The sequence below is a fragment of the Equus przewalskii genome, chromosome 11, assembly GCF_037783145.1.
Source record: "Equus przewalskii isolate Varuska chromosome 11, EquPr2, whole genome shotgun sequence".
Taxonomy (NCBI): Eukaryota; Metazoa; Chordata; class Mammalia; order Perissodactyla; family Equidae; genus Equus; species Equus przewalskii.
In genome coordinates this window covers 12,443,100-12,469,960 of record NC_091841.1, presented here as the reverse complement: position 1 = coordinate 12,469,960, position 26,861 = coordinate 12,443,100, and the positions used below count along the sequence as shown (strand labels likewise).

At 38.9% G+C, this 26,861-nt stretch overlaps 2 protein-coding genes across 7 annotated transcripts in view; one reads left to right on the top strand and one right to left on the bottom strand.

Annotated features, from left to right (window-relative positions):
- Positions 1–26,861, top strand: part of LOC139074335 (ubiquitin carboxyl-terminal hydrolase 25-like) — a 126,228-nt gene that overhangs the window by 75,942 nt on the left and 23,425 nt on the right. For 2 of the 6 annotated variants that reach the window (XR_011523849.1, XM_070563879.1), the window contains exon 5: positions 2,313–3,516. The exons of 2 other annotated variants lie outside the window; for them this stretch is intronic. Coding sequence is in view for 3 of the 4 variants with exons in the window: in XM_070563879.1 (XP_070419980.1) it covers positions 2,313–2,512 (200 nt within the window). In the remaining variant the exon portion in view is untranslated. Of the gene's footprint in view, positions 1–2,312; positions 3,517–10,262; positions 10,541–21,248; positions 21,328–26,861 lie in introns of those variants that run through there. 2 more of the 6 variants (XM_070563880.1, XM_070563883.1) reach the window with 2 other exon arrangements.
- Positions 10,617–14,911, bottom strand: LOC103565398 (olfactory receptor 4B1). Its single transcript, XM_008541441.2, has one exon. It carries the CDS (start codon positions 14,363–14,365, stop codon positions 13,436–13,438), a length of 930 nt encoding a protein of 309 aa, XP_008539663.1. The 5' UTR covers positions 14,366–14,911; the 3' UTR covers positions 10,617–13,435.

The following is a 26,861-nucleotide window of genomic DNA, read 5'->3' as shown; positions in this document are numbered from 1 at the left end:
CCTCTATCACCACTCTTATTCAACATAGTACTGGAGGTCCTGGCCAGAGCAATCAGGCAAGAAAAAGGAATAAAAGGAATCCAAATAGGGAGGGAAGAAATGAAACTCTCGCTGTTTGCAGATGACATTATCTTATATATAGAAAACCCTAAAGAATCCATTGGAAAACTGTTAGAAGTAATCAACAACTACAGCAAATTTGCAGGGTATAAAATCAATTTGCATAAATCAGTAGCATTTCTATACTCCAGTAATGAACCAACAGAAAAAGAACTCAAGAATACAATACCATTCACAATCACAACAAAAAGAATAAAATACCTTGGGGTAAATTTAACTAAGGAAGTGAAGGACCTATATAATGAAAATTACAAGGCCTTTCTGAGAGAATTGGTTGACGACATAAGAAGATGGAAAGACATTCCATGTACATGGATTGGAAGAATAAACATAGTTAAAATGTCCATTCTACCTAAAGCAATCTACAGATTCAACGCCATCCCAATCAGAATCCCAATGACATTCTTTACAGAATTAGAACAAAGAATCCTAAAATTCATATGGGGCAACAAAAGACCCCGAATTGCTAAAGCAATCCTGAGAAAAAAGAACAAAACTTGAGGCATCACAGTCCCTGACTTCAAAACATACTACAAAGCTACAGTAATCAAACAGCATTGTACTGGTACAAAAACAGGTGCACAGATCAATGGAACAGAAGTGAAAGCCCAGAAATAAAACCACACATCTATGGACAGCTTATCTTTGACAAAGGAGCTGAGGGCATACAATGGAGAAAAGAAAGTCTTTTCAACAAATGGTGCTGGGAAAACTGGAAAGCCACATGTAAAAGAATGAAAATTGACCATTCTTTTTCACCATTCACCAAAATAAACTCAAAATGGATCAAAGACCTAAAGGTGAGACCTGAAAGCATAAGGCTTCTGGAAGAAAACGTAGGCAGTACACTCTTTGACATCAGTATTAAAAGGATCTTTTCGGACACCATGCCTTCTCAGAGAAGGGAAACAACAGAAAGAATAAACAAATGGGACTTCATCTGATTAAAGAGCGTCTTCAAGGCAAATGAAAACAGGATTGAAACAAAAACACAACCCACTAACTGGGAAAAATATTTGCAAGTCATATATATGACAAAGGCTTAATATCCCTAATATATAAAGAACTCTCACAACTCAACCACAAAACATCAAACAACCCAATCAAAAAGTGGTCTGGAGACATGAACAGACGTTTCTCCAAAGTAGATATACTGATGGCCAATAGGCACATGAAAAGATGCTGATCATCAGGGAAATGCAAATCAAAACTACGCTAAGATATCACCTTACACCCGTTAGAATGACAAAAATATCTAAAACTAATAGCAACAAATGTTGGAGAGGTTGTGGAGAAAAAGGAACCCTCATACACTGCTGGTGGGAAGGCAAACTGGTGCAGCCACTATGGAAAACAGTATGGAGATTCCTCAAAAAACTGAAAATAGAACTACCATACGATCCAGCCATCCCACTACTGGGTATTTATCCAAAGAACCTGAAGTCAGCAATCCCAAAAGTCCTGTGCACCCCAATGTTCATTGCAGCATTATTTACAGTAGCCAAGACATGGAAGCAACCTAAGTGCCCATCAACAGACGAATGGATAAAGAAGATGTGGTACATATATACAGTGGAATACTACTCAGCTGCAAAACAGAACAAAATCATTCCATTTGCAACAACATGGATGGACCTTGAGAGAATTATGTTAAGTGAAATAAGCCAGCGAGAGAAAGATAATCTGTGTATGACTCCACTCATATGAGGAATTTAAAACTACGGACCAAGAATAGTTTAGTGGATACCAGGGGAAAGGTGGGGTGGGGGGTGGGCACAAAGGGTGAAGTGGTGCACCTACAACATGACTGACAAACATTAATGTACAATTGAAATTTCACAAGATTGTAACCTATCAATAACTCAATAAAAAAAAAAGAAAACCCAACTGAAAAATTTTCCCATTACAATAACCAAGAAACTTTTTAAATAAAAAGCACTTAAAAATGTGATACAGTTATGCGGAGAAAAACGATAAAACTGCTAACGGACTATAAGAAAATACATGTATAAAAAGGAAAAAATACATAACATCCAGCAAAAAATTTCTTACAAAATCATGTTAAAATGATAAAATTCAACATAATGATTTCAACTCACCCTAAGTTTATCTACAAGTTTATATAAGCTAAAGCAAAATCCAGTGGAATTTTTCTTTGTAATTTATATAATTACTATAAAACTCATTTGCAGAAAGAAAGGAGGAATTCAGCCCTCCACAGAAGCAAAAGAAACTGCCCAAACAAGAGCTAAAGTTCCCAGGAAGGTGGGTGCAGCAGAGAAATTACATTGATACCCAGCACCTAACACAAGCAACATTGCTAAATTCATCAGAGTGTGGTGCCCTTTCCCGTAGGAGCAGTGTTGTGGCCACTGGGCACGCAAATCATTAGGAATATCTGGCACCATCTCAGCACCTTGGAAAATCAAGTACCTGAATGGTTAGAAGATAAGATTGTGAGACTCCTCAAGAATCTCCTTTTACCACATCATCACTTATGAGCCAAAGGAAAGGATTTGGACAGAAATTAGGGTTGAAGCTGATGAGACTAAGCTATGGAGTAACAGGAGACCTGCGGGCAAGTGTCACCTGGAAGATACTTCGATGCCACCATCACCCTCCAAGCTGTCCCAACTGTAGCTTGGATGTCATATATTACCCACACCCCCTTTCATTCCCATACCCATCAGATCCCATGAATTTTATCTTTAAACTACCTCTCCTGGGCCCTTTCTCTCCATTCTTGCTGCCAACATCCTCTCATATGCTGTCAGCTGATACCTAAATTAACAAAGCACCTTAGTCCCCAGATGCTCCCATCCCATCCATCCTGCACAGTGCAGCAAGAAAATTGCTTCCTGACTCTTCTTTCCTTAGATTCTCCACCGCATGGGAATGAGCCAGGAAAAACCTGAACTTCTATGACTCACTTTTAAAGACTTGCACAGACTAAACCACCTCAACAACCACCCACTTACCCACTAAACTTCACCTCACCTCTGTTCAACTCAGGGTCATCTCCACATCCCACAAGCCTACCCGCTCTATTCCACCACTGAACCTCCCTTCACTGAAATGCCCTCACCTGTTCTTTCCAAACCTACCCTCCTTCCAAGCCCAACTCCAGTCTCATGTGTTCAGTGAAGATTGTCTTTAATACACCAACCCACGTGAATCTCCTGTTCTCTGAGCATTGCAAATACTTTGGTGATTTTCCTTTAATGCATATTATATCATATACTACCTTACCTAAAATCTATCAACACAACCCCATTGCCCACAGCATTAATTCCAATATACTTAGCATGGATTCTAGGTCCTTCTTGAACTGGCCACTGCCTATTTTTGCACCCTTATTGTTATTCCCTAAATGAACATAATACAGCTATTTCCTAACTCAAGGTGTCCTTTCTCCCTTTTGTGTGTTTGGTATTCCTTCCTCTATATTGCATGAAGATCCTCACCTCAGTGTAAGAATAATATATTCTCCCCCTCTTGCTCCTACAGAAATTTATCATACTTCTTTTACAGCAATTAATAGATTCTCTATAATTGCAACTCTAGTGTCTATATCTAAGAAATATACTATCCTAGTATTCAAAATCATCTGCTTAATATTTTTCTTGAACCTTTATTACTGAGTGCATTTTGGTTGATAATAACAGCTAGTATTTCAATAGTACCATGTGCCACATACTTTATGTGTTCTATACACATTAATTCATTCAACTCTACTGTGATGTGGGTATTACTATTATCACCCCTTTTATAACAAATGAGAAAAACAAGCCCAGATAACTGGTCTAAGGTTGCACAGCAGTGGAGCCAAGATTTCAATCCAAGCAATCTAACCACAGATCCTATGCTGTCTAACCACTGCCCTATACAATTTCTAGGATTACAACATGTAAATGTAGAGCTGAAATTAAATATGCCCTTTTGTTAGAAGTCCAAGTTATATGTGTTCACCAACGCATACAAATATTTCGTATATGAGTATGAACTCGATTTTTGATCAATTAGAGAAACTAATGAAAATATCCTAGGATCAATCTGAGAGATTACTCAGAGATGAGAGGAATCATGAAGGATCCAGTTTTTCCAACCTTCATCCCTAACAGAAGGAATAACTGCTGGCCTCCTCTTTGAAAGTCACCTTTTCCTCTTCCGTAATTTCTGCCTTTTCTGTATTTATTCCTCTGTCTGATACCACACCCCTCACCAATCTTCATCATCTCCTGCACTGAACTGGTAAGAAATATCTCCTATCTCCACACAATGCAGCCTCATCAAGAATCCTAGAAAGAAAATGTGACCAGCATGTAAGTGCCTAAATCAGTATTTGAGCATTTAGACTCTCCATCATGTGACCTGCTGGACTCTGGACCAGAGCATAATTATAGACTGAAAACAATGGCCAGGATAAATATAAGAGAGAACTTGACGTGCTGATGTGACTGATCTCAGGGTGAAGTAGTGAAACGTCAATTTCAGTCTCGAGCTCCCCCCTTCATAATTCCCAAATGGTATCTCACAGAATCCCAGAATTGTAAAGTGCTTTAAATTCATCAAATTTTATATTTTGTATAATTTTACACACAATAAAAATATACAAATAAGTTGAATTAATTATTTAAAAAATATCTTCAAACCCAACCAGCTCATTTTACAAATGAATCCTTGTGGCTCAAAAAGAGTAACTGATTTCCCAACATCCTATGGCTGCTTAGAGACTTTGCACCTTACTTCTAGCCATATCACCTACCTTTAGATCTGAAAAACTAGCATGGTTTCCTTCTGCCTTAGAATGAGGAATTGGATCAGACGGATCTCAAATACACTCAAGTGCCTCCAATTTGGCATGAAGTTAGCCACTCTGCTGGAACAGATCATTACTCCAGGAGATGATCTGGTTTTGGAAAACTGAGATTGGATGAAGCGTTGGATTTCTCTCTGGGAATCCTAGTCCCTGGACAAGCAGGGTTCCTTGGCTAATATTACGCAACTAGTTGATTTTTCACTGCAGTCCCCCAGTGAGCAAAGTCCAGGTCACACTCAGCTATGAGTTGTGCTGAAAGATTTAGAGACCTTGTACTCTGACCTCATCTGTTCATAAAAGAGATGACAGAGGCTGAGAGGTTAACTGGCTTTGTGGGCCACACAATAGATATTTCCCAGGTTACTAACCCAGAAATCAGTGCTCTTTAAACAGCACTCAGCTGCCTTCTGATGGTACTGGGCGGTGGTTATTACTGTGATTCAAGGATCAGACTTTGTCCCTAACATCAAATCACCACTGTCCCTGGGAGCTTTTAGAAAATGAAGTAGATGATGTCTACGATGAATCACAAAAAAAAGGAAATTCAGGTGATCTGGATCTAGGTTGATATTTGAATTTATAATATCTAAGAAATAGACAAATGCCACAAAAAGCAGAAAACTGAGAGATTTTAAGATCTTGATTTTGATGTAGAAAACCAGCCCACCCACTAAAAGTCCAAGGGTTATGATTCAATGATTAGATCCTTGAACTATTTGAAATAAATTAAGCTACACTATAATGAAGAGAACAACTTCCCCATGGAATTTCTTTTATCTTGGGTGGAAGTTTGCCAATTAAACTATGACTTAGGATAAGTCTCAGTTTAGTGAGATTTCTATAAAGTTTTTCACCCAAGAATGAGGCAGTAAGAGAAGAAAGTTGAAGGAAAGACATAAAGGGAACTTTTTCCAGACTGAAATACTGAGAATGGAAAGGAGGATGAATAGAGAAGAAAATGAGCACTGGACAGGGAGCCAGGTCACTGGGCACTAGCTCTGGTTCAATAATTGATTAGCTATCTAACTTAAGCCACATCGTTTCACCTCTCCACTTCTCACCCTCCCCTGTTCCCACTTCTATATAAAATGGCAGAGTTGGGCTAGATTATCTCCATTATACTCTCCATCTAACACTCATGGATTCATGTATAAGTTTCTTAGTCTCCCTGCACCTCAGCCTCTCCATCAATAAGGATAGTGGCAATAGTAATGTAATCTAGTGAGAACTTCCTCAGACAGAGGTGTCATTCATCCATCCATTCATTCAAATGTTCATTCAACAAATAGGATTGAATCCTATTACGTGCCAAGCACTTTTCTGGGTGTGGGAGAATCAACACTGAAAAAACAAAGTCTGTGATACAGGAGGTTACATCCTTCATATCCCCAACAAGATAATGCAGGTAGAAAAAGACAAAAAAAAAAATAAAACTTGATATGTAAGTCAACCAGTAATAAGTCCTAGAAGAAAAATAAAACAGGTTAAGGATAATAGTGAATGCTGCTGGGTATTGTTTTATTAGGGTAGTAAGAAGAGGTCGTCTCTTGTCAAGATCTGTGTGCTGTCTTAAGAATAAGGAAGGGGAAGTGGGAAATATAGGAAACAAGATAGGAGAAGATCACGTAATCCAATCAAGAGATGATTGTTACTTAGGCCAGGACTACGGCAGTGAAGGCTTTAGGAAGTTGTCAGATTCTGGATAAATTTTGAAGGTAGAAGTAATAAGATTTGCTGATGTTTTGGTTGAAAAGAGAGAAAAGAAGGAGAGGAATCAAGGATACCACCAAGGTTTTAGACTTGAGCAAACAAAATAAAATAAGTGAGGCAGAAAAAGATAAAAACTATATGATCACACTTATATGTGGACTCTAAAAACAAAACAAAACAAACAAAAATGAGCCCATGGATACAGAGAACAGATTGGTGGTTGCCTGAGGCAGTGAGTGGGGAGTGGGCAAAATGGATGAAGGGAGCTAAAAAGTACAAATTTCCAGTTATAAAATCAATTAGTCTTGAGGATGTAATGTACAGCATGATGACTATAGTTAATAATACTGTATTGCATATTTGAAAATAAATAGGAGAGTAGATCTTGAAAGTTCTTATCATAAGAAAAAAATTTGTAAGTATGTATGGTGACAGATGTTAACTGGACTTACTGTGGTGATCACATTGCAAAATATACAAGTATCAAATCATTAGGTTATACACCTGAAACTAAACAAATATAATGTTATATCAATTATACTATATATATATAACAGACTTGAGCAGTCAGACCAGAGTTAGCCTTTACTGAGATACAAATGGCTGTGGGAGAACCAGAACAGCAGGGAATAACAAGAATTTTGTTTTGGATTTTTTAAAATATTTTTTCCCTCCAACCCTTTATTTTTATTATTTATTTTATTTATTTTTTGTGAAGAAGATTGGCCCTGAGCTAACATCTGTTGCCAGTCTTCCTCCATTTTATGTGGGATGCCACTGCAGCATAGCTTGATAAGCAACGCTAGGTCTGTGCCCAGGATCCAAACCTCAGAACCCCCAGGCCACTGTAGGGGAGCACATGAACTTAACCACTATACCACTGGGCCAGCCTCTTGTTTGGGACATTTTAAGTGAAGTTGCCTTTCAAAATCTCCCATAGATTTCATTAATGTGGTGACACAGGTTATTCCTAATTTCAGTTCCCCTGACAAGAAGACCAACCAGGAATTACCCATAGCACAATCTCAGAGCCCAAAGGTGAGGCTGAAGCACTCCTCTCTAGACAATAGAGATCAAGAATGATTGCTTTGGAAGGTTAAGATGAGCAATTTAACATCAACTGCATTGCCCCTCCCCAGACCAACTGCACTGCACTGCACTGAGAGGGCCCCCCTGGGCCTATAGTTTCTCCAGCAAGAAAAGAGAACCCAAGGCAGACATCCAGCTTCTCCAGCATTGTGGGACACTTCCCAGGAGGCCCACTCAGGTCTCACCTCATGGGGATCACTGTGTGAACCTGCAGAGTTAAAACACTGGGGATCATATAGAGACAGAAAAGGGGATGAGGCTTATAGTAACCAGCATTCGGATCTTGGAAGACAAAATTCCTGCTTGCAGTGGCTCCCAAGCAGAAATCCCAGCCAGTGAATCTGCCCATCTGCATAGCCAAGCCAGTGTCCCTGTCTGGCCAGGGAGCTCAGTTGGCAGTTCTGCCTAATTCAGATCCCCAGCCAATGGGCCAAACCAACTGTGGAGCCTGTTCTATGACCCTCACTGGGCAGGTAAGAAAATTCCAGTCTCGTCCAACTGCACAGCATGGTCTCCAGTGCACCCTCTGGGAAGCAAGGCCACAGATACCCAGCAGCCATGGAGCACATCCTTTGGTCCTCCAGAGAAGAGGAGCATATTCACTGTCCTGCCCAACTACTGAGCATAGCCTCCAGTCCTGTCCCTCTGGAAAGCATGGCTATAGACACCTGGTAGCCATGCAGCACATTCTATAGCCTGTCCAGACAGGGAGCCAAGCCAGCAGCCCTGTACAACTGTTGAGCTTAGCCTCTGGCCCAGCATAACCAGAATGAACAGTAACCCTGAGCAGCCTCAGAGCCCAATCTAAGTACCACCTAACAATGGAGCCCAGCTTACAACTCTACCCAGCAGCAGAGCCAAGCATACAGGTCTAGCTAATTGCTAAACTCACCTTCAGCCTTGACTAGGCAGGGAACTGCCCAATCACAGGTCATAACCTGCAGCCCCACCCAACTAGGCAGCAACCTTACATAACCATGGAGCACAGTCTGCAGCCCTACTCAACTTCAGGAAACAGCCTGAGGCCCCACCTAAACACAAAGCACAACCAGTGGCACCATCCAATTGGGGAGCACAGCCTGAGGACACACTTGACTATGAGCTATTGGATGGTATTTTCTAAAATGTTGAAAGAAAAAAACTGTCAACCAAGAATACCATATCCAGTAAGTCTGTCCTTCAGAAATGAAGGAGAGATAAAGACTTTCCCAAACGAATGAAAATTGAAGGAGTTCATAACTACTAGAGATGTCTTACAAGAAATGCTAAAGGACATTCTACAAGATGAAATGAAATTAACATTTTACTAATTAACATACTAAAAACATATGAACGTGTAAAACTCATTGATAAAGGCAAGTATAAAGTCAGATTCATATTGTAATTGTGATACGTAAATCAATTACAGTCTGGTAAAAGTTAAAAAACAAATGTATAAAAATAACTATAACTGCAATACAATTAGAAGAACTGGTTAGTGAGAGATGAGACAAAAGTATTCAGCCACAGCCGGGTACTGGTACGCAGGAGCAATCTTGCCCGTGATCCAGAGAAACAGCCACAAGTTTGCAGCAGAGGTAAGTACTAAACTGTTGTAGACCTGTGCTATCCAATGTGGTAGCCACCAGACACATGTAGCTATTTAAATTTAAGTTAGTTAAAATTAAATAAAATTAAAAATTCAGTTCTCCAGTCATGCTAGGCATATTTCAAGTACTAATTAGCCTCATGGCTAAGAACTACCATGCGTTAGCATAGATATAGGACATTTCTATCATCACAGAAACTTCTATTAACAATGCTGATCTAGACCACAGGAACTTAAGAAAGCAGAATGTTTACCTAAAATGTAAGCCCCACGTAGGCAGGGACCTTCTGTGTCTCATGTACCTCTGTGTGTCCCTAAAACTTAGAACAATGCCTGGCACATACTACACGCTCATTAAGTCTTGTTGAATGAATTATTAAATGAATCTAAAAGCCCTGAAATGAGTGATTGATTAAGAAAATTATGCTACAACTGGACTTTGAATACTACCACGCAATTATAAATCTTTTATGAAAATTTTTAATTGCTCTGGAAATTGGTATGTAATACACTGCCTGAGAATATATGCCAGTCCTTACATCCATTCTTCCCTTCCTCTTTAGGAAAAGAACATAACTCTGATTTTTAAAGACAATTCCACACAGAATAAAGATTATAGTTGCCAGTCTGCTTTGCAATTAAGGGTTCCTAAATGATTACTTTCAATCAAATAAGATGAGAGCAAAATTGCTGTGTGGCACTTTTGGGAAACCTCTTAAAAGGGAAAGTGACCAGTTTATCTTCCTTCCTTCCTCTTTACTTCTTCTTGGAATATAGATGAAATGCTAGAGTGGTGTTGTGCAATATGCATCTAATTGCCACATGCAGTATGTAAATTTAAACTTATCAAAATTCAAGTAATATGTAAAATCCAGTTCCTTGGTTTAACTAACCACATGTCAACTACTCATTTCACTACCCTATTGGACAGCACAGACATAGAACATCTCCAGCACAGCATAAAGCTCTACTGGACAGCACTCATATGGAGCACTGGCAGCCCTTTGAGGTCATGAGGTTGAAGCTACAGACTGAAGATGGCAGAGTGTAGATTTCTGATAACATTGTTGGACCTCCACAACAGTGCTGGATTTTTCATCTCTGTACTTTTGTAATTCTATCTCATAAGTTGGGTTTTTTCTGTTATATGCCATCAAACCTTACCTAAAAGGACACAAATAATAAATGGGGGAAAAAATACAAATTGTTTATGCAAGGTAGCTTGCAGCATGTTACCAGTTTTTCTTTAATGAGATTACATTATGTTTATTGCCTAAAACATTACATTTTTTTAATGCTATGACAGAATCAACAAGAGAGAAGTAGCTACATGGTCTCCAATGCTAAATGGTATAATTAGATTGTTACTACTTCTGTGACTTGAGTAGGCATTTTTAAAACGTTACAACACTCTCTGTCTCTTAAAGCAATGGGAAAAATGCTTCCCTTTGGTTCCTGTGTGTTTCCAGTGAGACCAGAACAAAATGAGTAATTAGCTCTCAATAGACCTATCGATTCTCCACCCTCAGTAGGTGAGGTAATCCCAGAGAATTTTGACAGTGCAGTTACAGTAGATATTATCTGCCCACGCAGTATCCAATGACTCAGAGCTCATTGATGATGTTCTTTCCATAGCTCTCAGGGAGGAAACCAAACGTGCACATGAGTAAGGGGCTCCTGTCCCAGTCTACACCCTGAAGGCCTACCCTGCTGCAATACAAGTAAGGCATCCAGAGAAAGGGAGGGTAGCTCCACTGAGTTTAGCTCCAGACCTGATTGCCCTAAAGTACACATTGACGGAATATAAGTACATTCAGCATAAAAGATAATGGGGAGGCTGTGTTACAGTTGATATCTATTTAACAAATATTTATTTAGCACCTACAACATGGCAGGTACTGTATGAGGCACTCGAAAGCAATTAAACAACAGAGAATGTTCAGCTGAAAGAAGTCTCAAAACAGAAGGATTGAATGGCCTTCAAACACTTGAAAGCCTTTTGGGGTGCAATCAAGGCCTATTTTGAGTAGCTCAAAAGGACTAAAAGAAGACCTATGTGTGGACAGACATACTGTTCTCGTGTAAAATAAAATTAATCACCAGTAGTAATGATAATGATGATGATGGTGATATTTATTGAGTCCACATCACAACTCTATACTATGTTCTTTACTAAAACTTTTACATGTATATTATCTTATTTAATATTCAGAATAATCTTATGAAGTTCATACTACTTTTAATCTTATTGTACTTCTGCAACAACAGGTGCTCAGAGAAGTTAAGCAGCTTGGATCTTGGGGTGTGGCTGAGAGGCAGTTGGAACAGCCTGATAAATTTCAGAGCCTGAGCTCTTCATATTTAAACAATAAGAGAAGTGCTCCACACTGTGAAATGGATTCAGAAAGAATCAGTAAGAACTGATCTAGAAAGGATTCCCCATGGGCCTGAAGGGTTGTTTGTTCAGCAAGCACTTAGGAAGCACCAGCTATCTATGTGCATGATATTTAGAGCTGCAAAGAAGGAGGTTAGTGGATGGTCCTGCCCTTGAGAGGTTACAGTCTACTGAGAGAGAAGCACACGTTAAATAATACAATCAAAGTGATAAGGGCAATGAGAAAAGTATGTAAAAATAACCATGCACAGGAGACACAAATTCAAGCCAAGGAGGAGGGAGGACAGAGAAGGCCTCATAAGAGAGATGAGTTTAATCTAGGACATGAAGGATACGTAGGATTTTGCCATAAGGAAAGAGGTGGTAAAGTCATTCCACGTAGAAGTGGTATTTACTAAGGGAATATTGATGGCCATCCATGGCCATAATTAGTGGGGACACCAAGGGAAGTGGGAAGATTTCCTGTTCCCTTTAAAACCACTATTCATCTATCTGCTCAACCTAAGCACTAAGGAGAAAGAGAAAAGTCCCTAAGGCCTATAGCACAACTGTGATGCCCCATCCTTCTACAAGGAAGCTGCTTGCAGTACTTCATCTGATCCTCAAGGAGAGGTGGAAGGACTGAGGGCAAATGCAAAGCCATTCTGTGTAATTCCAAAGCCAGCAAGTTCCAATTTTTCAATATTCTCTAAATTGTTCACAATGATATGGGGTGTTCACAATGATGAGAGGTGAAACAACATTGTAGACACAGACTGTCTCATTTCACTTCACCAAGAAACACCAATAGGCATGAAAAGATATGGACTTGGCATGTTCACTTAGAATAAAGGACAGAGTCTGGAGTAGAAACATACATGGACAGTATTTCCTTCCACTGCATTCTTCAATTTAAGCCTAAAAGCATTTTCTACACTCTGTGGTTTTTTTTACATCTGATTAAGCTAAAAGAGATATCCTTTTTGTTAAAAAGGTTGACTTGATCTTTCCCTGTTGATAGCTAGGATCTATGGCATTTTGATATTTCGTTGTTGTTGTTCAGGGAAGCTGAACATTGCAAGAGGACTCACAGAGACTTAAGGACTATCTTTTGTGCCAGCATGTCACAAGAACTAAAATTGCTCCAGGGATTTTTCAAATACTTGTGATCAAATAGTCTATGGTACAAGATGCCAAGAACCAACCAGGAGAATAGAAAAATTTATGCACTCAATTTTCAAAGATGCTCTTGTCCACATTGGAAGAGAACAGATTGGTACCCTCATCCAAAATATCCACCAACAATTCTTCTATTTGGTTTCCTTTCTTAATGAAATCTAGGTTGTTATCATGAGGGAGATTGAACAAAGGGAGGAAAAGGAAGGAAGGAAGGAAGAAGAAAGGAAAGAAGAAAGCATGGATGGTGGTCAGAGGAAGAAGTGAATAACCTACAAAATATTTGTCAAGATGTTCTCCTTTGCATTTGCACTTAGTTTGAGTCTTCATGTTACCTAATACCAGTATATTGTTGGATATCATCGAGCCAGTCTGACCTCTGTCCCTTGGAACACTAGATAAACATAGCATAGTCTTTGGTTACTAAGGACAATCACATCAGCAGTTACGTTAAGTCCTTATATTTGTTTCCGCCATGTGTGAATGTCCCACTAAAATCAAAATCCATTTCAAGAACAGGGAATAATCAGACACACATTTTTTATTCACTTTCACATTTTCACTCCATCCCTACGTTTTCCTTTTTGCCCCTCAACCTCCTCATGGCCATTTTCACCTCAGCATTTCTGAGTGTGTAGATGATGGGGTTCAGCATTGGGGTGATGACAGTATAGAACACAGCCACTAGTTTGTCCTCAGTGAAGGTGGAGGAGGGTCGCATGTAGAAGAAGATGGCAGGTCCGAAGAACAAGATGACCACTGTGATGTGAGAGGCACAGGTAGAGAGGGCTTTGCGCTTTCCCTCTGCAGAATGGTTCCTAACGTTGACCAGGATGACAATATAGGATGTCACCAAGATGAGGAAGGAGCACAAAGCAATTAAGCCACTATTGGCCAACACAATAACCCCCTCCACAAAGGTGTCAGTGCAGGTAAGCTTGAACAATGGCTGGAGATCACAGAAGTAGTGGTCAATCACATTGGGACCACAGAAGGGCAATTGGATGGTGATGAGAATCTGAATTATGGAGTGAACAAAGCCTCCCAGCCAGGAACCAGCCACCAGTACTTGACACACTTGGTGGCTCATAATGTTCATATAATGAAGAGGCTTGCAGATGGCCACATAGCGGTCATAGGCCATCACCACAAGCAGGAGGATCTCAGTGACTCCAAAGAAGTGGAAGAAGAATATCTGAGCCAGACAGCCCTCCAGGGAGATGGTTTTAATCTTGGCAAGTAAGTCTGTGATGAATTTAGGGACAACCGTAGAGGAGTAACTGATCTCCACCAGAGACAGCTGGCTTAGGAAGAAGTACATGGGGGAATTGAGACTTTTGCTGATGCTAACCGTCAGAACGATGAGGCCATTGCCCACCACTGTGGCCAAGTACACAATGAGAAATGCCACAAAACACACTCTCTGCACATCTGGATCCCGGAAAAGGCCAGTGAATATTAACTCAGTCACGTTATTTGTACTGGCCATGGATTTCACTTGAAGAAGTCAGATCTCAGAGAAGAGCCCTGTGACAAAACAAATACAATCATAACACCAATTTTTCATGTTTATTTAGCATTTGCCTATTGATGGAACCCTTTCACATGTAACATCTGACTGATTTATTTATTTGTTTGTTTGTTAATATAGCAAATGTTTATCCATTCACTGCACAATAGCCCACCCCATGCAAGACACTATTCAATCTACCTCGCAAAAACTCTGTCATCCCCAAATCCTAAGTGAAAAAACTGAGACTCAGAGAGGTTATGAACTAGCCAAGGCCCCCATTAAGAAATGAATGCAGGTGCTGGCCCCGATGCGCAGCGGTTAAGTTCGCACGTTCCACTTCTCGGCAGCCCGGGGTTCACCGGCCCAGATCCCGGGTGCGGACATGGCACCGCTTGGCACGCCATGCTGTGGTAGGCATCCCAAATATAAAAAATGTAGAGGAAGATGGGCACGACGTTAGCTCAGGACCAGGCTCCCTCAGCAAAAAGAGGAGGACTGGCACTAGTTAGCTCAGGGCTAATCTTCCTCAAAAAAAAAAAAGAAAAGAAAAGAAATGAATGCAGAACAAGAACCAGATCATTTCATTCAAAGTAGTATGTTATTTCAAGTATACCACACTGAAAAAATAATCAACACTTTCAGTATTAATAAGCATCCATATTAATTACTAACATTTCTCCTGTTCTCAATGTTTTCTCATCATGCCTTTGTTTTAGAAATTCTCAAATGATCTTCTCCTCCTGGATCCCTCGTTTCCTCCAATTATTTCCCAGAAATGCCAATCTCATTAATATTTCTGCCTTTCTAAAGAGTGTCTTCAATATTTTCCTTACACGAACTATATAAAGTTTCTGAATTCTATCAGGCCTTATGATTTTGCCCAATCCCACAGTTTCATAAATTTTTACAAACATTTTGAGAAAATTTTGACACCCGGGACCAAAGTGGACATGTAGAAGTTGTTAAGAACATAGCTCACTCTCAAACAATAATTCAAACATAACATATGGGGATTCGCCAGTCTGCTTGTTTCTGCCTTCCAGTCTTACCACCATTGGCAAACATTTTTGTTAGCAGCAGGTGAGGATTTATTTTAATTCAATTCTTTGACCAAATGTTTTATTAAGCACCTACTATATGCCTATGCGATTCAGGACACATGAAGGAAGAAGGAAAGATGGCTTTTGCTCTCAGGAAGCTTGAAAAGTCATGCAATTTAACAGCACATTTATAAAATGAGGCAGAGAAAAATCTCAAGACTTTTCTCTGCTTTTAAAACTACTTTGAAATATTCCTTATTCCTCTTATTTTCCCTTCTTCCACTTGTGCTTCAATACTGAAATAGATTAAATACCTCCCCTGGCCAACTTTTCTCCTCATGAGAATTTGAAGACATTCACTAGTTGAAAAAGTGCTTAGAGAATCCTCAGCAAGTCACCTCGCTAAAACCAGAGAAGAAAAAGGGGATTGCATGGAATAAAAGAAGGGCACCCAAGAAGAATGACTGAACAAGAGAGAGGAAACAAGATGGGGCTCCCTTATTGGTGCAGAGGAATGTAAACAAGACATCAAGAACCAACCAAAGAGGCTGTGCTATAGTTTGGCAGTCTGAAGGAAACTAAAGCATGTGGTTACCTGATGGTCACCATTTTCATTGTCATTCCAAGAACCACAACAGCAGACACTGCTGCCCTTTATTAGTATCCGTTGTGTGCTGGATTGTGGTAAGCACTTTACAGTCGTTCCCTCATTTAATTCTCCCTGTTCCACTTTGAGGTAACTAATTGATAGATGAGGAAATTGCAGTTCAGAGAGGTTAAGTAAGTTGCCCAAATAAATATCGCTTGTAAGTGATTGAGCCAAGGCTGAAACCCATGCCTATCTCAAATGGAAGGGAAAGCCTCCATGCCTCAGCCAGAGGAGAAAGGGGTGAGGCCCTCCCATACCTGAGAGAAATGATATCAAGACCACTGGTTGGTACAAAACCTACCCAAATCCATTTATTATACCTTCCCTGTGAATAGCAGGAGCATTCCAGGAAACTGCAAGTTATTGGGAATGTGTCAGTGCTACCATCTCTGGAACATGAGAGATGAAGAAGCTATGTGGGATACTGAGCAGAGTGTGAGGAATGGGGATGTCCCTTTCTTCCTCCATCCCATGGTAGGGATTCGTACAGGGGTGAGAGCCGCAGCTGGTGAGACTGGGCTATGGAATCTGTCATTATCTCCCAGCAGGGGTGACTGACAGAACTCCTCTTCACACCTAGTCTTACAGCAGCACCACCATTCTCCCTGGCCCTCAGGCTGGAAACCTTAGAGTCAACTCCAACTCATGCCTCTCCTGCATTTCCCATATTTACACAATCCCCACATGCTGTGGATATTACCAGTTCCTTCCTCTGTCTTCCTGGAGCCTCCATCTTCAGGTGGGATATAAGCTCATGTGAGGATGACCGCAGCCTTTATGTGCTCCAACCGTCTCCAGGTGTCTCCAGTCTTCATCTCCCCACTTTATTCTTTATACTGAAATCGAAATTCTTACTGAGTCTCCCTCTGCTTGGATCACTCAGAAACCACCACTGTCTCCCAGTTTCCTGGAAATCAGGCCTAAATTCCTCTACCTGAGTTTTAGAACCTTCCAAAGTGCTTCCCCATATTCCTTCAAACCAATGTTACTGGCCACTAAACAACACGTCATTGTTCTATTGAGAGGTCTCCTCACCTTCTCATGAACACAACTGTTACCCACCACAAGAGCATCCCTTTTATTTTTCACATTGCACCGTGAGCCTGGCTCTCTTTGCCTCCCTCTCCAAGTCCTACCCACTCTATAATGTCCATTGTCTAGGAAACGTTGCCTGGTTCCTTCAACATTAGTTCATTTATCTCAGCTTTCAACACTGGAAATTTAAGTGATCTTTCTGTTAAATACAGTAAGACACAGAGTATTCAGCCCATAGCGAGCCTTCAATACATGCAAGTTATTATTATTATTATTATTTCTATACTGTTAAATGCAAATTTGAACAAGTTATGCATTGACTTGAAATTTATCAATGGTTTCCCCTTGCCTACAAGATTAAATCCAACAGTATTAGCACAGCGCATAAGAACTGGAGCTTGTTCATTTATCTAGCTTCAATTGTCATCACATTCCCTGGAGCCTACATTCCAGCTCTTCTGAAATATATATCATTCTTCCAAACTTGCTCTTTACATATATTGTTCCCTCTGCATGATATTACATGTAAAAGCCTAGGTAGATAAGTGATGGTCTGGACCCTAACTAGGTAGAATTTTATCCCCTGACATAAAGCCTCAGAGACAGAAATCTGAAAAGAACAAAATAATAAAGTGATAGAGAGCCTGGAAAACCTATTGCTGTGAGCTCATATTCACATCACAAGGGCATCCTTTCCATGACTCACTCTGGACCTTCAAGTGGTACTTCACGGAATCCCAGAATGTGAATACCAAAAAGAACTTTAGGACACATTCCCTCCAATCCTCTCCTTTTTACACAGGCAGAAACTAAGGCTCAGGGAGGGAAAGTGATTCACCCTAGATCACACAGCGATTTGTAGCCTTTCATTTTCAGTCAACCTGAGAAAACCTCTGGGTATGGCATTCCCTACCTTGTTTGGGGAATGCTCAGTCTTAGAGCAAGGAGTTGAACGTGAAGTTTCTTCTCTTTAGGCTCAGGAAAAATTGCCTCTTCGTTGTGAGAGCTCGTCACTTAAAGGGATATCCTGGGCTGAGGAGACTGTAGGGTTGTGCCCTGGAACACAGGATGCTTTCTTCACAACAAAACTCTTCCACCAGGCTCCTTCCTCTGCATCGAAGGCCCCCAGTGGGCTAAGCCACTTCATCAGGGGAAACCAAATAAACTTTAGAGCTGAAAGGAAATTTGTAGACCATTAATCCAATCTCCTTAGTTTATAGATGGAGCAACTAAGGGCCAGAGTTTAGCTGACTTCTCACACAGATAGTTTTTGGTCAAGTTTCTGAGGTACTGTCTCCGTGATACCAAGATTCCTTTCTAGTGATTTTGATTTTGTGATCGTTATTGCCAGTTAACAGTGTTAATCTTGCTTCCACACAACAAAATTTCCTGGGTCCTGTGATCTATTAGAAAATTAACAGCCTGTGGTGGTGTGGAGAAGTCACAAAGGAAAGGATTCAGGAAATCAGTCCCAAGGCCCATCCCTAGATCAGTCGTTTAGAAACAGAAAAGCAGCTACAGAAAACAACTAATGAGGGAGTGTCAGGTCCTGTTTTTCAGTTTAGAAAACCCACTCATTTGCTAGAAGACTGAGGATTGTTTTTCAATATCAAGATGCTTGAACTATTTAAAATAAATTGAACCACAAGCTGTGATCAAGGGACCTAATTCCCCATGGAATTTCTTGTCTCCAGTGTGAAAACTTTGCCAAGAAACTGTGAGTTAGGAAAAGGTTCAAAATGTGTTTCAATTTATTTAGTTAGAGAACTTTGAGAAATTAAAAACATCCAGTAATTACGCTCTGAGAGAGGTAAGTTAAAGACATGACATTAGAAGCGTTTTTTGCCCCAATTTTCTGGGTCACCACGGGAGTATGAGACTGAAGGGAGAAGAAAAGAGAGATCCAGGGGAAGGGGCTGCCAGCTGGGTGACTTTAGGCAAGTCCCTTCGTCTCTACAATCTGCAATTCTACAGACATAAAATGTCAGAATGAGACTAGATTATCTTTCATGTCCCTTCTCACTCTAGCATTCTATGCTTCAACATCACTTCGACTATGACGCCTTGAACACCCCATAAGTGATGATGATGATAGTGATGACAATCCCGGGAACAGTAATTGTCATTTACTGATTACCTGCTATGTGCCAGGCACTACGCCAGAAATTTTGCAGCCATTGTCTCTAATAGTCACAGCAATATTGCAAGGCAAATTTTCTTATTGTGCATTTTTTTGTTTCTTCCATAGCATCTGTTTTCCTCTATTCCTGTCAAAACTACTCAGATTTTGCTTTGCAGGAACCACACCACCCCAGTCCCAGCCAAGTGATTTGGATGATATTGAGCACGTAGATGTAGGTCTCGACTGGCTTAAGCAGCTCTAATAAACCACCCACTGGCCAAAATATTGGTTGAGGGATGGAAAGTCACACAGTCAGAGAGACAGGGAGGCATTTGCTGGATTCACAGGCAAGAAGCATACTCTGTCTTAAGCAGAACCCATCAGAAGAGACAGAAACATTTGCTTAAATAGTTTTGAGTGAGTCTGTCTGGTCTAGAACCGCTGCAGCCACTTTGTGACAAAGGGACTCATGAGCTTCCAGAGGGCCGCCACGTGAGAGTAGAAAAGTAGTCAGCGTGACCAAGGGACGAGCGTCAAGAAGAAAAGAAACCGGGCAGTGGTAACATTCGAGCCACTGCAGCAAGTCTCACCTGGAGCCCGCCTTACCTCAGGAATTTCAGTTACATGAGTGCATTCCCTTTCAAAGTACACACAATAGGATTTTTTGTCAGTTGAATCGTAAAAACTTCCAACTGGTACAATATTATTATTTTGATCTTACAGTTGGGATTCTGAGTCTGGAAGAAGCTACCTATTTATGCAAGGTTACCCAGCAGCTGGGTTTATAGCTATCCTCTCTCTACTTCCCAAAAAATGTTGTGACAAAAAATGAGACCAGGGAGATGAAAATGCTGAAGTCCAAAAGTGGAAGATGTATTTAAACACAGTAATATACTCATAAACAGTGTTAGTGCTTATCTCTAGGCGTTGTATTATAAGTGTGGTTAGAATTTTTTCTTTATTATTGGTAGCTTCCAAATGTTTCTAAAATATCTATAATATTTATCTTTTAAAATTTTTTAAAAATTTTATCTTTTAAAAAATTATCTTTTTAAAAAACAATAGATTATTTCTAAAGGTTCAGGAAACACTCTCTACAAAATCAAAGAAAAACTGTCCTGGAAAAGAAAGGAAACAGAAATTTGTACTTCTAGAGATATCATAAACTTAAGCTCCAGATTTAAAGACTATTCTGAGCAAATTCAGGAAGTAAACATAATTTAAAATTTCATAGGATTCTTCATTATGAGGTCATACTACTCACCGTTCCCTTCCACCCATACTTGTTTCTGGTAATTGCACACTGGTAAAAATATCAACCACAATAGTTTCATGAATTCTCTGAGCTGCATCATTCTCTAACTTTAATTACACATTGAAAAGTAGATGTCAATTCTTGGGGAAATATTGCAGATGCCATAAAGGATAGCTTTTGTACCCGTGAGGAAAGGGAACTTTTGGAACAAATTAATGGCACTTGCACACTAGTGAAGATATACCGCCATGACTAAAAATGATCTTCAAAAAATGTTTGGTTTTGAAAGAAAACATAGCATAATGGAAAGACCACATCAGGAAAAAAATGTTTTCAGATTTTGTTTCCACCACTTAGTAGTTTTGCAACTTCAGAAAATTAATAGCTTTTAGTCTCAGTTTTCATATCTGTTAAATGGGGCTAATAATACATACCTTCAGGATTGTTAGAATGTGAAATGAAATAACCTGTCTTAAAATGTTTATCTAACACAATGCTTGATATATAGTGGTTGTTCCACAAATGTTAATTAGGATTTTTAAATTATTTACACCCATTCAAAGTATACGTCTTTGTGTCAAATTTTATAGGAGAAGGGGCACTAAATTAAAATCTAATCAGTAGCACTGAAAATGATTACCACTATTTCTTTTATAAAACAAAGAAGTGTCTGATAAAAAATATTTCTTCCTCCTCTTTGGTGGCAGGTGCTGCTCAAAACCTCTATTGTCTTTACTCCTTTCTATTCGTGCCCACAGGAAAAATCACCTTCCCAGAATCCTTAGCAGCTAAACATGGCCATATGATCCAGGACTGGCCAATGAAATGTGAGCAAAGGTAACCTGTGGGGCTTTTGGAAGTTTTTTTAAAGAGGTCATGCGTAATTGGTATCCCCAGTCAGCACCTTGCTCTTCAGCCTTTACTCTTCTTCCTTCCTTCCTCTTCCTGCTACAGTGTGGATATGAGACTAAAGGAGAAGGAGCTATGTCTCTCTCACACTCAAGACCATGTCTAAGGAATTAATAGGAATTTTTTTTAACTATATACAAATAAAACTACTGTGAAAAAATCTGAAAAGGTAAATCAGAGTACTTCTACTGATACAAATACTGAAAATTCTCCACCACAAACACATTCACAAAGCTAAAGAAATCTGCACCATAGTACTCAAAGCTGAATTAAATATAGTCAAATAAACTTTTATGGATATGAAAATAAAACATTCAGTTAGAAATGCAATAAAATAGAAATGGATTTTAAAAATCAAAAAGTAGTGAAATGAGAGTTAATTAAGCTCAAGAAAAAGTAAAATAAAAATACAAAACCATGTCAGTAATTTTGGATTAGTTGTACATTTTTTATGATTCCCTTTTACCTTACTATTTGTTTATTATATATACTTCTTTTTAAAATATTTTAGTATTTGCCCTCTGATAAATAATATGCATTTTTAATTAATCACAGTCTACCTTTAAACATTTTTATACAACTTCACATTTATTCTAAGAACCAAACAACAGTATACTTTCAAATCTCCTGCACTTTTTGTGTTGTTTTCATATCATTTACTTTTACATATGCTATAAACCCACAATATATTGCCACCACTTTTGCTTTAGACAATTGCCTTTAAGAGAAACTAAGATAAGAAAAAGAGTCTTTATATTTACCCTTTTTTAACCATTCTGGAACTTTTCATTTCTTTGTGTACATCCAAGTTTCTATCAGATATCATATTCTTCTTGCCTGAAAAATGTTAATATTTCTTGTAGTATAGATCAGCTGGTATGAATTCTATAAGTTTTTGATTGTCAAAAAATCTTTACTTTACCTTTGTTTTTTAAAAATATTTTCCCTGACATAAAATTATGGCTTGGCAGGAGTTTTTACTTTACTAAATACTTTAAAGACATCACTCTATTTCCTTCTAGCTTGCACAGCTTCTGATGAGAAGTTTGCTGTAATTCATACCTTCTTTTTTTATATAATGTGTCTTTTTTCCCTGGATGCCTTCAAGATTTTCTCATTGTCTTTGATTTTCAGCAAGTGAAATATGATGTGTCAATGTGTGGTTTTACTTTTCATTTCTTTTTGTTATTGTTGTTTATCCTGCTCGTGTTCTCTGAGATTCTTGGATCCGTGATTTGATATATTTCATTATTTTTGGAAATTCTTAGTCATCATATTTTCACATATTTCTTTTGCTCTATTCTTTCTCTTTCAAGATTTTTGTTATTGTCCCAGAGTTACTGGATACTCTGTTCTTCAGGTTTTTTCCTGCTCTTTTTTCTGTTCATGTTTCAGTTTGGTAATTTATATTAACCTATCTTTAAGTCACTATTCTTTCCTTTGTTCTTTCAAGTCTACTGTTGAGCCAGGCCAAAGCATCTGTGATCTGTTACCATGTTTGTTATGACAGCCAAATTTTGACTTGTATCTTTGGTGGGTCTTGCATGGCAGATTTTACCATCCCTCCCCCAGCCAGAGAAGACCTTAAATTGCATTGGCATAGGAATCTGGGTCCAGGCCTTTTTGCCTGCTCCTCCTCAATGGTAGAATATTCTTTTCTTTCACACTTCACCCTGCCCCAGTGGATCTTGACATGTACCCTGGGGCAAAAGGCACCTTCCTCAGAGGCCTAAAGCTTTTTTCCTAAGTGAGAAGGGTCTGAGTCAGGCTATGTGTTTTTCCAACAATGGCAGCTGCTCTCCTCATCCAAGCCTGTATGACCAATGTAGATTTCCTCCAGTCTCTGCCCTGCCCCCAATACTTCTCATGAACGCCTAGTGGGGGTCTCTATAGAGAAGATCCTGTGAGTGAGCATGAACTCCCTTTGTGTCTATGGCTCGCAGGCATTCTGTAGTCTCATGCTAGCCTACATTTGGCCATTAGGCAATTTATTTTTTTAAAACTTAGCTGTATTTTTCTTACCCAGTTCTGTTGCTCTTGGTATTTTTTCCTTTGATGCTCTCCCAATGAGCCAGTGCTTGTGTTCCATCTCTGCTTGGATGGATTTGTATTTCCACATTTCGGGATGTTTGGTTACTCTGCAACCTCAACACTCTGATAAGTTCAAAGAAGTCATGAATTTGTCCTTTATCTAGATTTTTTTTCTGTTGATAGGCTAGGAACAACACCATTTCCAGTTTTCTACATCCTAGGCAAATCTAGAAAGTAGAAAGTCTAGAAATAAATCTTCAAAATGCTGTATGAAACTCAACAATGAAAAATTAGAAAACATCTTGAAAGCATTTAGAGAAATTAAAGACCTAAATAAATTGAGGGATATACCATTTAAGATTTGACCATTTAGGATCTAAGATTAGTAAAACGCTCAGTATTCCAAACGCGATCAATAGATTCATTGCAATTGAAAATAAAATCCCAGAAGATATTTTTATGGAAATTGACAAGCATATTCTCTAATGTGCATAAAAATGAAAAGGCCAAGTTAAACTACCTTTGAATAAGATCAAATTAGTAGACTTACACTACTGATGATCAAGAATTATTAAGGGGCTGGCTCCGTGGCTGCGTGGTTAAGTTCGCACGCTCTGCTGCGGCGGCCCAGGGTTCGGATCCTGGGCGCAAACATGGCACCGCTCGTCAGGCAACGTTGAGGCGGCGTCCCACATCCCGCAACTAGAAGGACCTGCAACTAAGATATACAACTATGTACCTGGGGGGTTGGGGCAATAAAGTAGAAAAAAAATAATAAAGATTGGCAACAGTTGTTAGCCCAGGGCCAATCCTTAAAAAAAAAAAAAAAAAAAAAGGAAGATTGGCAACAGTTGTTAGCCCAAGTGTCAATCTTGAAAAAAAAAAAAGAATTATTAAGATTACAGTTATTAAGACAGCGATGGATGCAAAGATAGACAAATAGACCAATAGTGTAGTGTAGTCAAGAGGCAAATACATATTATATGTGAACATTCAATTTTCTCCCAATTGCACAGAAGAGCTACGGATAAAAAATAGGCTTTTAAATAAATGGTGATAGCTCAATTGAATATCCATATAAAAAAAATCTTTGACCCTCCCTCGCAGAATGTCCAAAAATTCATTCCAGGTGGGTTTTAGATATAAATGTGAAAAACAAAAAAATAAAGCATCTAGATATTAATGTAAAAGTATCTTTATAAATTTGGAATAAGGAAGGATTTCTTTTCTTTCTCCAGTTACTAAGAAATAGTTCACATACATCACTGTGTAAGTTTAAGACATAGAGCATGATGGTTTGATTTACATATATTGTGAAATGATTAACACAATAGGTTCAGCTAACATCCATCCTCTCATATATATACCATTAAAAGAAAAGAAAGAAAAAAACATTTTCCTTGTGATGAGAACTCTTAGAATTTACTCTCTTAACTTTCCTATCTATATTACAGCAGTGTTAGCTATAGTCATCACGTTGTAAGTTACATCACTAGTAGAGATCTTTCTTGACTCCTGATGGGGTTATGTCCCAATAAACTCATCATAAGTTGAAAATATCGTTAGTCAAAAATGCATTTAATACATCTAACCTACTGAACATCATAGCTTAGCCTAGCCTAACTTAAGCATGCTCAGAACATTACTTTAACCTACAGTTGGGCAAAATCATCTATGTTATAATAAAGTGTTGAATATCTCATGTAATTTATTGAATAATGTACCGAAAGTGAAAAACAGATTTGGTTGTTTACTGTTGTGATTGAGTGGCTGACTGGGAGCTGTAGCTTACTGCCACTGCCCAGCATCACAAGAGAGTATAGTACTGAATGTCACTAGCCTAGGGAAAGATCAAAATTCAAAGTACAGTTTCTACTGAATGTGTATCACTTTTGCACCATCGTAAAGTCAAAAAAATTGTAAATTGAACTATCATAAATTAGGGACGGTCTGTACTTAACTATTTTACAACTGGAAGTTTGTGCTTTTCACCACATTTCTCCAATTCCCCTTGCCCCCACTCTTGGGCTCTGGTAACCACGAGTCTGATATCTTTTTTCTATGAGTTTCATTTTTTTTTAGGTGCCACATATAAGTGAGATCATACAGTATTTGTCTTTGATTTATTTCACTTAGCATAATGCCTTCAAGGCCCATCCATGTTGTCACAAATGATAGGATTTCCTCATATTTTGTGGCTCAAAATTCTGCTGTAAATATATAGCACTTCTTTATCCATTCATCCATCAATGGACACAGGTTGCTTCCATGTCTTGGTCATTGTAAATAATGCTGCTATGAACATGCAGATATCTTTTCCAGTTAGTGTTTTCATTTCCTTTAGATATATTCCAGAAGTGGAATTTCTGGATGATATGGTAGTTCCATTTTTAGTTTTTTGAAAATCCTTCCGTACTGTTCTCCATAGTGGCTGTAGCAATTTACAATCCCATCAACAGTGCACGAGGGTTCCCTTTTCTCCACATCCACACCAACGTTTGTTGCCTCTTGTCTTCCGCATCATGGCCATTAGAACAGGCATGAGGTGATATCTCATTGTGGTTTTAACTTGCATTTTTCTAATGACTAGTGATGTGCATTTTTTCATGTAGCTGTTGGCCTTTTGTATATCTTCTTTGGAGAAACATCTATTCAGGTTCTTTGTCCATTTTTTAATTGGGCTATTTGTTTTTTTGCTATTGAGTTGTATGAGTTCTTTATATATTTTGGATTAACCCCTTATGAGATATATGGTTTGCAAATATTTATTCCCATTCCATAAGTTTTCTTCTCACTTTGTTAATGATTTCTTTTGCTGTGCAGAAGCTTTTTAGTTTGATGTAGTTTCACTTGTTTATTTTTAAAATAAAAAATAGTTGCCTGTCCTTTAAGTATCATATCCAAAACTTCACTACAAAGGCCCATGTCAGGGAGCTTTAAGCCTATGTTTTCTTCTAGGAGTTTTCATGGCTTCAGGTTTTACATTTAAGTCTTTAATCCATTTTAAGTTATTTTTTGTGAGTGGTATAAGATATGGGTCCAGCTTCATTCTTTTACAGGTGAATAGCCAGTCATCCCAGTACCATTATTGAAAAGGCTATCTTTTCTCCTTTGAGAATTCTTGGCTTCCTTGTCAAATGTTAGTTGACTATATAAGAATTTCTTAAAGAGGACACAAAAAGTACTATTGTCTTAGTCTTTTGGGCTGCTGTAACAAAATACCATAGATTGGGTAGATTATAAACAACAGAAATTTATTTCTCATAGTTCTGGATGATAGGATGTCCAAGACAAGGCACTGGCATATTCAGTGTCTGGTGAGGGCCCACTTTATGGTGCATATAAGGCATCTTTTGATTTGTCTTCACATGGTGGAAGGGACAAGGTGGCTCTGTAGGGTCTTTCATGAGGACTCTGCCCTTATGACCTAA

Excerpts from the sequence above, each read along its gene's own strand:
- LOC103565398 (XM_008541441.2), bottom strand. The coding sequence starts at position 14,365 with ATGGCCAGTACAAATAACGTGACTGAGTTAATATTCACTGGCCTTTTC.